General features: G+C 43.2%; 1 protein-coding gene across 1 annotated transcript; it reads right to left on the bottom strand.

Moving 5' to 3' along the window:
• Positions 1-3,298: 3,298 nt before the first annotated feature.
• Positions 3,299-6,219, bottom strand: LOC123184364 (bidirectional sugar transporter SWEET6b). Its single transcript, XM_044596509.1, has 5 exons — positions 6,083-6,219; positions 5,752-5,968; positions 5,472-5,633; positions 3,771-3,890; positions 3,299-3,673 (listed from the first exon to the last, which is right to left on the bottom strand). Exons 1-5 carry the CDS (start codon positions 6,160-6,162, stop codon positions 3,551-3,553), a joined length of 702 nt encoding a protein of 233 aa, XP_044452444.1. The 5' UTR covers positions 6,163-6,219; the 3' UTR covers positions 3,299-3,550.
• Positions 6,220-11,939: the final 5,720 nt, after the last annotated feature.

The raw sequence follows: 11,939 nt of genomic DNA, 5'->3' as shown, positions 1-11,939 counted from the left end.
TGTTCGGCGGCTGCCGCCGTGTTTGTCTGCGGTCTTGATTACTTTGCTCCATCTTGTTTTGAGTGCATTTTCCGCCGTCTTTAGCTTTTGCTTCTGCTTTTTGAGGCTACGTGCTGTAGTCACGAGCCTTTCTTGGAGATTTTTCTGCTCCAAAATTTTGTCCGGCGTGGTATCGTCCGGAGTTCTGTCATGGCCGGGGGAAGACTGTTCGTCCTCTCCTCCCGTATTACCCTGTTTGGACTGCTGTTCGGAGACACGCTCGCCCTCTACTGGGCCGTCCTGCTCTATGGATGGATTCTGATCGAGGTGGGGTTTAGCTCGGCGTTTGCGTCGCCGTTTCGAGTGCTTCTCGGAGGTTTTATCCTTCCTTTCGCCCCCGTTTTCCTCATTATTTATATTTTTCGGTGTATCCACCATGAATACGTTATTGAGTGTGGTGGATGTCCAGCGCCCTGCGGGTGCTGGTTCCTGTTCGTCTCCGTCTTCGTCGTCTATGTCGTCGAATTCTTCGGAGTCGAAGTCCAGCATGTCGGTTAAATCTTCGACAGTGGCTATCAAGTGGGTGGTGGGTGGGTTTTGAATTTCTTCGTCATCCGAATCCCAACCTCGCAGGCCATAGTTCGGCCTGGGCTCTCCTGACAAAGAGAGAGACTTGAGAGAGTTCAGTATGTCGCCGAAAGGCGAGCACTGAAAGATATCCGCGGCGGTGAACTCCATTACGGGCGCCCAATCGGATTCAATCGATGGGGGCATGAAAGGCCCGGAGTCCGGAGAAGAGTCCGGCTCCTTGGAGTCATGGGCCACACGGAGTGCGGGGCTGTCGTTCGGCTCGATCGCCTTTGAGATCGCAGCCCCTGAGGTGACGTCCAACCGCTCATCCTCAATGAACGCAACGGGCTCCGAATCGAGGGTCGGGGCCGGGGCGTGTGCGGCCTCCAGGGCACTATCCGGGGGCAGAGCTATATCATGTCCCTCGAGATGGTGCGGCACGCTTGGCTGTGGCTCGAATCCGTCGAAGATCAAGTCTCCTCGGATATCTGCCGTGTAGTTTAAGCTTCCAAACCTGACGCGATGGCCAGGGGCGTAGCTTTCGATCTGCTCCAGATGGCCGAGGGAATTGGCCCGCAGAGCGAAGCCGCCGAAGACGAAGATCTGTCCGGGGAAAAAGTCTCACCCTGGACCTCGTCGTTGTTGTTGATCAAAGGAGCCATCGGACCCAAAGGCGACGACATAGAGGAACTCTCAATGAAAGCACCAATGTCGGTGTCAAAACCGGCGGATCTCGGGTAGGGGGTCCCGAACTGTGCGTCAAGGTCGGATGGTAACAGGAGACGAGGGACACAATGTTTTACCCAGGTTCGGGCCCTCTCGATGGAGGTAAAACCCTACGTCCTGCTTGATTAATATTGATGATATAGGTAGTACAAGAGTAGATCTAGCACGAGATCAATGGAGGCTAAACCCTAGAAGCTAGCCTATGGTATGATTGTGTAAGAAGATTGTTCTGTCCTACGGACTACAACCCTCCGGTTTATATAGACACCGGATAGGGTTAGGGTTACACAGAGTCGGTTACATTGGTAGGAGGTCTTGAATATCCGCACGCCTAGCTTGCCTTCTACGCCAAGGAAAGAACCTTCCGGACACGGGACGGAGTCTTGTATTTTGTATCTTCATAATCCTGGAGTCCGGCTGAAGGTATAGTCCGGCTAGCCGAACACCCCCTAATCCAGGACTCCCTCACCTGATGTGTGCCTTGCTATAAGTTTAGCAGGGAGGTACCAAAGTAATCCAGGAGTGGATCACTGGACAGCGGTCAAGAACATCCTGAAGTACCTGAAAAGGACTAAGGATATGTTTCTCGTATATGGAGGTGACAAAGAGCTCATCGTAAACGGTTACGTTGATGCATGCTTTGACACTGATCCAGACGATTCTAAATCGCAAACCAGATACGTGTTTACATTAAACAGTGGAGCTGTCAGTTGGTGCAGTTCTAAACAAAGCGTTGTGGCGGGATCTACATGTGAAGCGGAGTACATAGCTGCTTCAGAAGTAGCAAACGAAGGAGTCTGGATGAAGGAGTTCATATCCGATCTAGGTGTCATACCTAGTGCATCGGGTCCAATGAAAATCTTTTGTGACAATACTGGTGCAATTGTCTTGGCAAAGGAATCCAGATTTCACAAGAGAACCAACTACATCAAGAGACGCTTCAATTCCATCCGGGATCTAGTCCAGGTGGGAGACATAGAGATTTGCAAGATACATACGAATCTGAATGTCGCAGACCCGTTGACTAAGCCTCTTCCACGAGCAAAACATGATCAGCACCAAGACTCCATGGGTGTTAGAATCATTACTGTGTAATCTGGATTATTGACTCTAGTGCAAGTGGGAGACTGAAGGAAATATGCCCTAGAGGCAATAATAAAGATATTATTTATTTCCTTATTTCATGATAAATGTTTATTATTCATGCTAGAATTGTATTAAGCGGAAACATAATACATGTGTGAATACATAGACAAACAGAGTGTCACTAGTATGCCTCTACTTGACTAGCTCGTTAATCAAAGATGGTTATGTTTCCTAACCATAGACAAAGAGTTGTTATTTGATTAACAAGGTCACATCATTAGTTGAATGATCTGATTGACATGACCCATTCCATTAGCTTAGCACCCGATCGTTTAGTATGTTGCTATTGCTTTCTTCATGACTTATACATGTTCCTTTGACTATGAGATTATGCAACTCCCGTTTACCAAAGGAACACTTTGGGTACTACCAAACATCACAACGTAACTGGGTGATTATAAAGGGGTACTACAGGTGTCTCCAAAGGTAGATGTTGAGTTGGCGTATTTCGAGATTAGGATTTGTCACTCCGATTGTCGGAGAGGTATCTCTGGGCCCTCTCGGTAATGCACATCACATAAGCCTTGCAAGCATTGCAACTAATATGTTAGTTGTGAGATGATGTATTACGGAACGAGTAAAGAGACTTGCCGGTAACGAGATTGAACTAGGTATTGGATACCGACGATCGAATCTCGGGCAAGTAACATAGCGATGACAAAGGGAACAACGTATGTTGTTATGCGGTCTGGTAAAGAGACTTGCCGGTAAAGAGACTTGCCGGTAACGAGATTGCACATGCCTCTCGATGTGGCAACAAGCCAAACCAGCGAACCGGTAATAAAGTCCTAGTCGTGTCTGCCCACACAAATTACATGCCAACTAAACAAGAATGCAGAAAAAATAAAACTAAACAAGAATGCAGAAACGCTGCGGTTCAACAAATCCATTTTGCCATCAAATAGTGGATTGAGAGAGTATGAGAACAAGCGTGGTGTCATAATCTGCGATAAGTCAGCTGCATATATTAGGTCTACTTTTTACTAGGACAGACGACAATGGTTCGCGGAACTAAAGGCACAGTCAGACACTAGCTAACAAAGACAAGCAGTCTAGCACCACAGACGGCAGCAAGCCAAGCTTATCTCTCGACGGTGAGGGAAGGGAAACGTCGCCGTTGCCAGCAATGTTAGTTCTCTGTGGCGGCGGCGGGCAACTCGACATTCTGCTCCTTGACGGGGGTCGACTTGTAGTAGCACACGTAAAGGATCAGCTGGAAGATGCACAAAACTGTACCGATGGCATTAGGGATCTGCACGGAATTAAAAATAGGGTATCACAGTTAAATCGATGCAGAGGTGTTCTCGGTTGGCAGGGTTTGGGACTTTTCAAGATGCGGGCGTACTGACCGTCACATAGGGGTCGTTCCCTATCAGCCCATAGGCTAGCCAGCAGCAGCCGTTGATAGTGTTCACCAGAGACACGGTGAATGGCATATACTCCACGCTCTTTGTCTTGATAACTTTCCCCTGCAAGCAGGCAGTACAATATTATTGCTTTCGTCTTTTTTTCCTTTTTTTTTGAATTGTTTTAGTATATCCATTTGCAGGTAAAAGTTTTTGTAGGTAATTTACAAAGGCTATATTATTATACATAACTACTCCCTCCGTCCCATAATATAAGAGCGTTTTTGACACTACACTCATATTATGGGACGGAGAGAGTAGATGATACCCTAAGCGTTGATAGTTTTGAAATATTGTGTAGAATAATCATTGGTATTACCCTTAAAGAAGAAAGGAAATGAAATAAAAATAAAAAAACCAATATAATAAAGTATTCCAAGGAAGAATATATTAGCAACATTGTTATTACCCTTCAAAAAAACTTGCACACAACTTTGCACACTTGTAGTATGCAAAGAATAAACATATAGTAGTGTAATTTTCGCACTCTAATGTAGTTTACACACATATTGTGTAGTACTTGCATTTATACTTACACACTTTAAAAAATGATGTTTTCTAAGGAAACAATGAATTAGTGACATTAGTATTAACCTCTAAGAATAAATAAAATGAAAACAAAGACCAACTTTGCATACAATTTACATGTAATTGCGCTATTTATAAGATGGAAAAAATAAACATACAATAGTGATTTTTTGCAAAAAAAAAATAACTTTTCTTAGAAAAGAATTAGTGGCATTGATATTACCCTTAAAGGAAGAAGGAAAATTAAATAAATACTAAAAATTCAAAATAATGAAATTTTCTTAGGATCACTAAATTAATGGCATCGGTATTACCCCATAAGAAGAAAGGAAATGAAAATGACTTTAAAACCTTGCACACAAGTTTACACTGAAAATTGCACTCTTATATATGCAAAGAATAAATATGTAATAGTGAAATTTCCGTACCCTACAACAATTTAAACACACATTGTATAGTACTTACGCGTATCCATTTACACTCATCCAACATCAAAAAATTACCGATACAAAAATAAGGAAAATGGTAAAAAATATGCAAAAACATGTAAAGCAGAAGGAAATTAAAACAGGAAATGGGTAATGGGCTTCAAGCCCAATAAGAAAATGGAGTGACCCCGAACATGTCAAAAATTTAACCCAAGAAGCCATGAAACAACACGAGAGAGAGAGAGAGAGAGAGAGAGAGAGCATCAATTCTGCAAAATAAAAGAATCAAAGGTCGGAAATCGCCTTACCCACATTTAAAAAAACAGGCAAGTTACATATAGCTAAAATAGAAAGTTTTTTGGTTGGATGGCTATACTTAAGCAGAACAGAGCTAGGGGGTTGCATTACCTATTGATATAGAAATAAACAGTAGGTTTTATTTTTTACCAAACATATACAGTGGCAACATGCATCTTTTAAAATAACCTGGGTGTTGCATCTTTTAATAAACTGTAGGTTCATGCAGATTAACTAAGCTGGTCTTCCTAAATAGGGCATCAATATCACGCTATACGTCCACAACGGCCACATGTGCGGCATTAACACGCAACGGATAGAGTTTGAAGCCAAGGCTAGCGAATCCAAAGCGTGGATCCATGCATGTGGGTAGGTGTGCGCGTGTACGTACCATGACTGTGAGCGGGGCGGCATACATAATCGTGCCGAAGACGATGCAGATGATGCCGACGATCCTGGAGCGGTCCTCGTAGGTGTGGGCGCTGAGGAGCACTCCGACCACCACGGACGCCACGAACGCCACCTCAAAGCCAACAACGAGAAGTATCTTTAGCTGCACGCACGCACGGGCATGGGTTAGGGACGTAGGGACCAGAAACTAGCGGCCAAAAAATACGGGGAAATTAATTGTTCTTCCGGGCCGGGAATAGGGGGATCAGGGATGTATGTACCCGCTTCTTTGGGGGCGAGTAGAGGAAGAAGATGGAGAGGTAGATTGTCTCGATGATGATGCCGATGCTGTTGATGGTGATGACGAGGAGGCTGTTCGGGTGGACGATTGGGAGGCCGTAGAAGAACCAGAGCAGGCAGTTCATGAGCGTCGCCAGGTAGGGGTCCGGCGTGAACTGCTCCACGTCCTTGTTCTTGCAAATCCGGTCAAATGTCTGCCTGCATGCGGCATGCAGAAAGAAAACAAGCTCAGATTCATGTCCTGGTTACCAACAGCCACCTTCCATATACAGATCACCAGGCAAGAGGAGGAGAGGAGGGCGGCTTAATTACGCAGGGGAGAGGAAGAGGCAAAAGGAGATGCAATTGCCCATGATGCCGACGACGTTGCGAGCTGCGTCGGCCGAAACCATGGTGCTCAGGTCGCCGGGAATTCAACCACCTGAGAAAGGTTGGCTGTCGTTTGTTTGGGGGCGTCGCCGAGTTTATATAAATAGGGGGGTTTGCCTTCCCAAAATTACCGATATGGATATGCATGGTTAAACGGTTAGATTTGAGAGTAAGCTGGTCTTCTTCATATCCAGTCCTTATATTGGACTCACGTGTCAATTTCTTCCATGCCAACGCGCGTGCTTGTTCCAGCCAAAAAAGGGTCACGCACCCCCTCTCCCACCTAATAATACACCTAATCGGATATACCTCAAACAACCCTGCGGGCCAAGCACATGAGAAAAATAGCTCCAAACACATCCATAATGCATGGTTGGGCACCAGATCTCTTAATTAATCATATGTTGATACATATGAAAAACAAACAAAATCTAACGCTATTACGAACAGGTACAGAGGGACCAACCAGGAAGAACTAGAAGTAGAGCAAATTTGGGACCTGACCAGGTAGAAGCAGATGCATATTCTCCAAATCACAAGCGACCAACTAACCTCTCTTCTACCCTCGTATCTTCTTCAAGGAAGCATGAGGAATTGAGGATGTGCGTGCGCGCTTTCAAAGGGAACAATGTGCATGCAGGTTATCAGTGTATGCATCTGTACCGTGTTTCTCAAAGAAATCCGGATAAGGTTTAACTTAGACTGTAATTTTTTATTTCCGAGAGATTATATTGTTTTATACGGAACTAATAGAAATGCTACATGGTAGACTACGAAGCTGTGTATCGTGATTTTGTCAATCTTAACATGTTATACCGGCTTAACTGTTTGGAGGTGCTCATAGGGGTAGAATGTGCGTGTGTGCTTTCATAGGGGTGAGTGTATGTGAGCATATGCGGTTGTACTGTGCTTTTAAAAAAAATGCTACATTGTATGTGCTAGTATGTATATTTTATGATAATGATACAGGATTAGTGCAAAAGCCTCTATCTCATGAAATCTTGTGATGGATAGAAAAGGGGAAAATGTTAGGCTGATCCCTCATGCGCTTTTCCTATCCATGTGTTTGTAACACTATAAAATGCATTGCCTACAAACTGAGTGTTCAATCAAAATCCGTTTTCACCGTTGTACTCCTCACGGCGAGATCTTCCAAACTATGATCCCTCACCGTCATAATCCGGCGAATATTTCTGAACAGAAACTTCATGTCATGACAAGCAGTTTTATGATCAAAATATGTTTTTCTAGCTCGATCAGATTGATCTTCTAGTCAATCATTTGTTATACATTGTTCGTTGATAAAAATCATGTTTCTGAGAATTAGTTTCCTATTTATCTATAAAGTTGTGCATGTCTAGTTTCTAGGGCATGCACTAGTTTATTTAAAGCAATGTAATAAAGTTAAAATACAAATTTGCATTGCAAGTTAATGGCTGTCCTGCTAATTTGCCTTTCCAATATAACAGGCAAACTCTTAAAATTTTATTAAACAGATTGAAAAACATTGAAATTTGCTTTTAGTGCATACAATTCATAAAATATATGGATTACCTGCCGGTTTGTGTTGAAACTTTATACTAAACACTTTATTTTTGTTACAGTAGGTTGATTTTTAAATATATCCAACATGTCCATGGGAAATCAAGTTTTAAAGGTCTCGTGACAAGGAACATTAAAAAATACAAGAAAAACATGGTGGCATGAAACAACTTTTCAGAAATATTTTTGAAAACATGCTTTTGTTGGGTCTAGCTTTTGACAAACTCGCCATGGGGGAAAGCAATGATCAAAGCAAAGTTTTAAAATTTTGGAAAAACAACTTAGTATGGTGAAGCGCAAGTTTACAGTACCTACTTTTCTCTCGCAAACCTATAAATTGGCCATTTTTACGAATCATATGTATGCAAACCAGACTTTTTTCAAGTATATAATCACTCAAACATTGTTAAAGATATTTTATAAAACTTTTAGAGGCTGCATTGATACTTCCATAAACTAGTACATGTGATAAAGTCTATGGATACAGTATAATGATAGGGAAGAAGCTATATACATGAAAATTGATTTTTACCCACCCCACACATACACACATACAAAAGTGACATATGGTAGGCCTATCGGTTTCCAGTGAAAAAGCATGCTTGCAATAAAAACTTGATTTTTACTTGCTTTTCATGATATAAAATTGCATTTCAAAAATAGTTGTTGAAATATGACCATGTGTGGTTTAGTTTCAAAGATCTTGTTATGAGGAAGTCAACGGTGAAAACAAAAATTGAATTGGACACTCTATTTGAACGCCATTTGTTTTTCAAATTCCGTAATATGTGTGCATGTTACTAAAATCATCTGTCTTGTTTGTATGTGGTTACTACATGATACTTATCCCCTAAGGGGAGATCCATGGCTTGTCTTTGTGTGCGCCCGGACATCCAAAAGCACACTTGCAGTTTTTAGCATTTGGTAAAATGTTATCTAATAATAAGGAATTTCTATATATGGAAGCCATGCATGCATATTAGGTGCCTAGAGAAAAATAAAATAAATCCCTTATCAGTTTCCTTTATAAATATTAAAAATATAGGGTAAAAATATTATTTACATGTTTCCTTTTTTGACATGTAGTCGCTATAATTAGAATATATATGTGTGGTCAAATGTACCCTTGAGATGAATAGATGGCTCAATCATGTTCTCACTTCTCGATGACCTAATCATTCTATTGGACTTGCATTTTAAAGTAAAAATATATCTGTAATTGCTTGCTGCCAACTTCTATTTGTATACAACATGCTGCCAGAGCTTTAGTGGGATAGAACATGGCACAAATGACGAGGATACCAAAGTCGACTGATGACACATTATACTTTGGAAATTGCTGCTGCGCAGGAAGAGGAGATCTATGTGTGGGAGGGGGCATCACTGATGCGCACGAACAGGAGATCCACGTGTGAGGGAGTGGTCGCCATGGCTATCAAATGCTCAGGGAGGCCTTGTGCTTGCACTACTAGGAAAAACCTTGTAGGTGGAGGCTTATCAGTAGTGCGGCTCTTTAGTGATGACCTGCTTCATGTCCCAGGCAGCAAGTTATGTGCCGTGTCCGTGCACCGAAATCAACATTTACAGGAAATCCAAAATAGGTAAACATCATTCAAGTCTTTCTTTTTACATAAAAAATGAATAAAATATTAGTTAGCCAAAAGACAACATAACAAAACCTACGCAAAATAGTCCCCCATGTCACCGCCCTTGGCGGCTCAGGGAAGCAACCCTAAGCCGCTGCAACCACCTCCCTCATCCTTTTGTCGTCTTGCCGCCGCCAGAGAGTGCCCACCGACGAAGCTCGGGCCAGCTCCAAAGGAAGGCAGATGCAGGACACCTGTTCCTCGCCTGCGAGGTGCTTCCCTCCACTCCACCCCATCGTGTTCCACTGTTGTTGCTGCCCTCCAGTTCTCCATCACTCCCTCATGACGTGGTGCGACTCAGCCACTATTGTGTGTCATGCTAGTTGGGGACCTCGTGCTGCTACGCAGTGGCACCGCCGCCAGAGCCACGCTGGCCTGGGTCATGCTAGGGTGTAGAAGGCTCTATCGCGGTGAATTCCCATGAGGGTTGGGGCTGGTTGCATCCTATTAGATTGGCAAATGTCTCATATTTTAGATTTGGGAGGACTTCCACTTTAGATCTGATCATGGCAACACCGCCCATCCACTCAAGTTGCGTATTGAGGTGGGTACCAAAGTCTTTATGAGGGTTCTCCTCTCCAGATCTAGTGGCCGCTGTCAGCAGATCACAATGGTGAGGTTGCGGGATGCAGCCGGAAGGCTCCACTGTGGTTCTGGTGGTTCTCGCTTCGGTCAGTTTTCCTTCGACGGTGTGATGCAATCTATGGATAGTGGCGCGATGCAGAGGGTATGGTTGTCTAGCGATGGGGGTGCATGCAGCTGCTAGGACCACCAAAAATGGTGGCAACACCATGTCATTGACTTGGATTGGGTGGTGCTTCTTGAGTACCTGGTCTCGAGCTCTGTGGTGAAAACCGTAGGTCTTGCCCGAGTTGGTTATACCTAGAAATTGCAATGTTTTTCAATGTTACCTTGTTGGGGCATGGTTCGGATATGCTTGGACCTGTTCTTCGGGGTGAAAACCTAGAATCTGGCCTTTGTTGATTGAATCTGTTGACGACGGTGCTTGAGAGTCATTCCCTTACTGAAGGTGTCATTGTTGAAGAACCTCATTTGTCCTTGTGGTGTCAAGAGATAGTTGGTGCGGATATGTTGTTGTTGTAGTTTGTCAATTGCTATTTCGATAGATTCTGTTTTTTCCTCGCTAAGGCATAGTTTTTGCTATTTGCTAGTGTGTTTATTTTTGTGTGTGCGCATTTGTTTTGATTGTGTGCATCTTAGATATGTAGAGGTCGGGTGTGTGTTCACTGTGTTTGTATCCACTTGATGCTTCATTTTGAGTCAATAATATCCACCCTTTGTCAAAGAAAAAAACTCAAACCTTGTACCTAACATGGATGTAGGTCTGACATATTAGGAAAATTAGGACTTGATGCAATCTGACGAACGTGGATGTTCTTTTGAACATGATTGTGCCTACATGCGATAGCTATTAGCTACAGGCACACGAATCCGAGATTCATGCAAGTTCTAGACTTCTTTGCTTCTAGATAAAACCCTTTGCTAGCCTCTTCGGTACTGAGAATTTTCCACTCTCACATCGAGACATGGTGCATACTTTGTTGGTTCATCCAACTTCCTAGAAGGACTTCCTCTTGTCCTCCTACACATATGTCTTAATGTACTCAAAACAGTAATCATACCTACCTACTTATGACATTTTCATAGACATTCCAAGTGAAAAATGCTAGAAGAAAATATTTGAGCCACTCATTAGCTTAACAGAGTCGCTATAGTGCGATCGCTGAATGATGTTGGCTCATTCTGTCGCTCGCATGTGTGAAAGGACTATTTGACATAGTAAGCGTCAAATAGGACCTCCAGTCGCAGATGTCCCCCTAAAACATGATCTTGTGCGACCGGCTAGGCCCGAATTGCAAGGTAAAACTTAGGCGAGGATGCTCACAAGCCAAGCTCAAAGCCTATTCTATAGCTGTAATAGAAGAGCAAGCCCCATGTCGGTGCATGTGTGGCATAGTGAACAGGCTCTAGCACTTTGTGGACTGACCCAAACCCTTTTTATATTTACCTTTATGTCTTTGAAATCACTAGTTAAGGGGTGTATTTTGCAAATGTTACTTCCAAACTCCAATGACGACAGCACGTGAGGCGGTGATGTGTGTCACTTGTTTTCGTGAGTTTTCCCTACCATGAGATGATGGGAGGGTGGTGTGCGCCCTTTCTGAGTGTCAACATTAAGAACCATTTTCCTTTTGCGTTCAAAATTAATTAGATAGCATGATAATAGATTTTGATGAACCTTTTTTCGGGCGTAAATTATGCACCTATCGTGAACTAAATTGTGCTCCCCGCGATAACTTAGTTGTGATTCACGCCATAACAAAAGTTATAGTCCCCAGAGGGTAGTGTACTCCCATGTAGTGCAAGTTATGCTTCTTGCATAGTACAACTTGTGCTTCCCACATAGTACAACTTGTGCTTCCGATTTGGCACAACTTGTACTCCCGACACAACATGTACTTTTTGTGCGGTGTTACATGTACTCCCCGCGCGATGCAACTAGTATTCCATGTGCAAATTATGCTTCATACGCAACGCAATTCACACTACCTAACGAGTGCAACATGTGCTCCATCACGCAACATATTGTA

This window comes from Triticum aestivum, chromosome 2A, assembly GCF_018294505.1.
Source record: "Triticum aestivum cultivar Chinese Spring chromosome 2A, IWGSC CS RefSeq v2.1, whole genome shotgun sequence".
Taxonomy (NCBI): domain Eukaryota; kingdom Viridiplantae; phylum Streptophyta; class Magnoliopsida; order Poales; family Poaceae; genus Triticum; species Triticum aestivum.
This window is presented reverse-complemented; position numbering and strand designations above follow the sequence as displayed.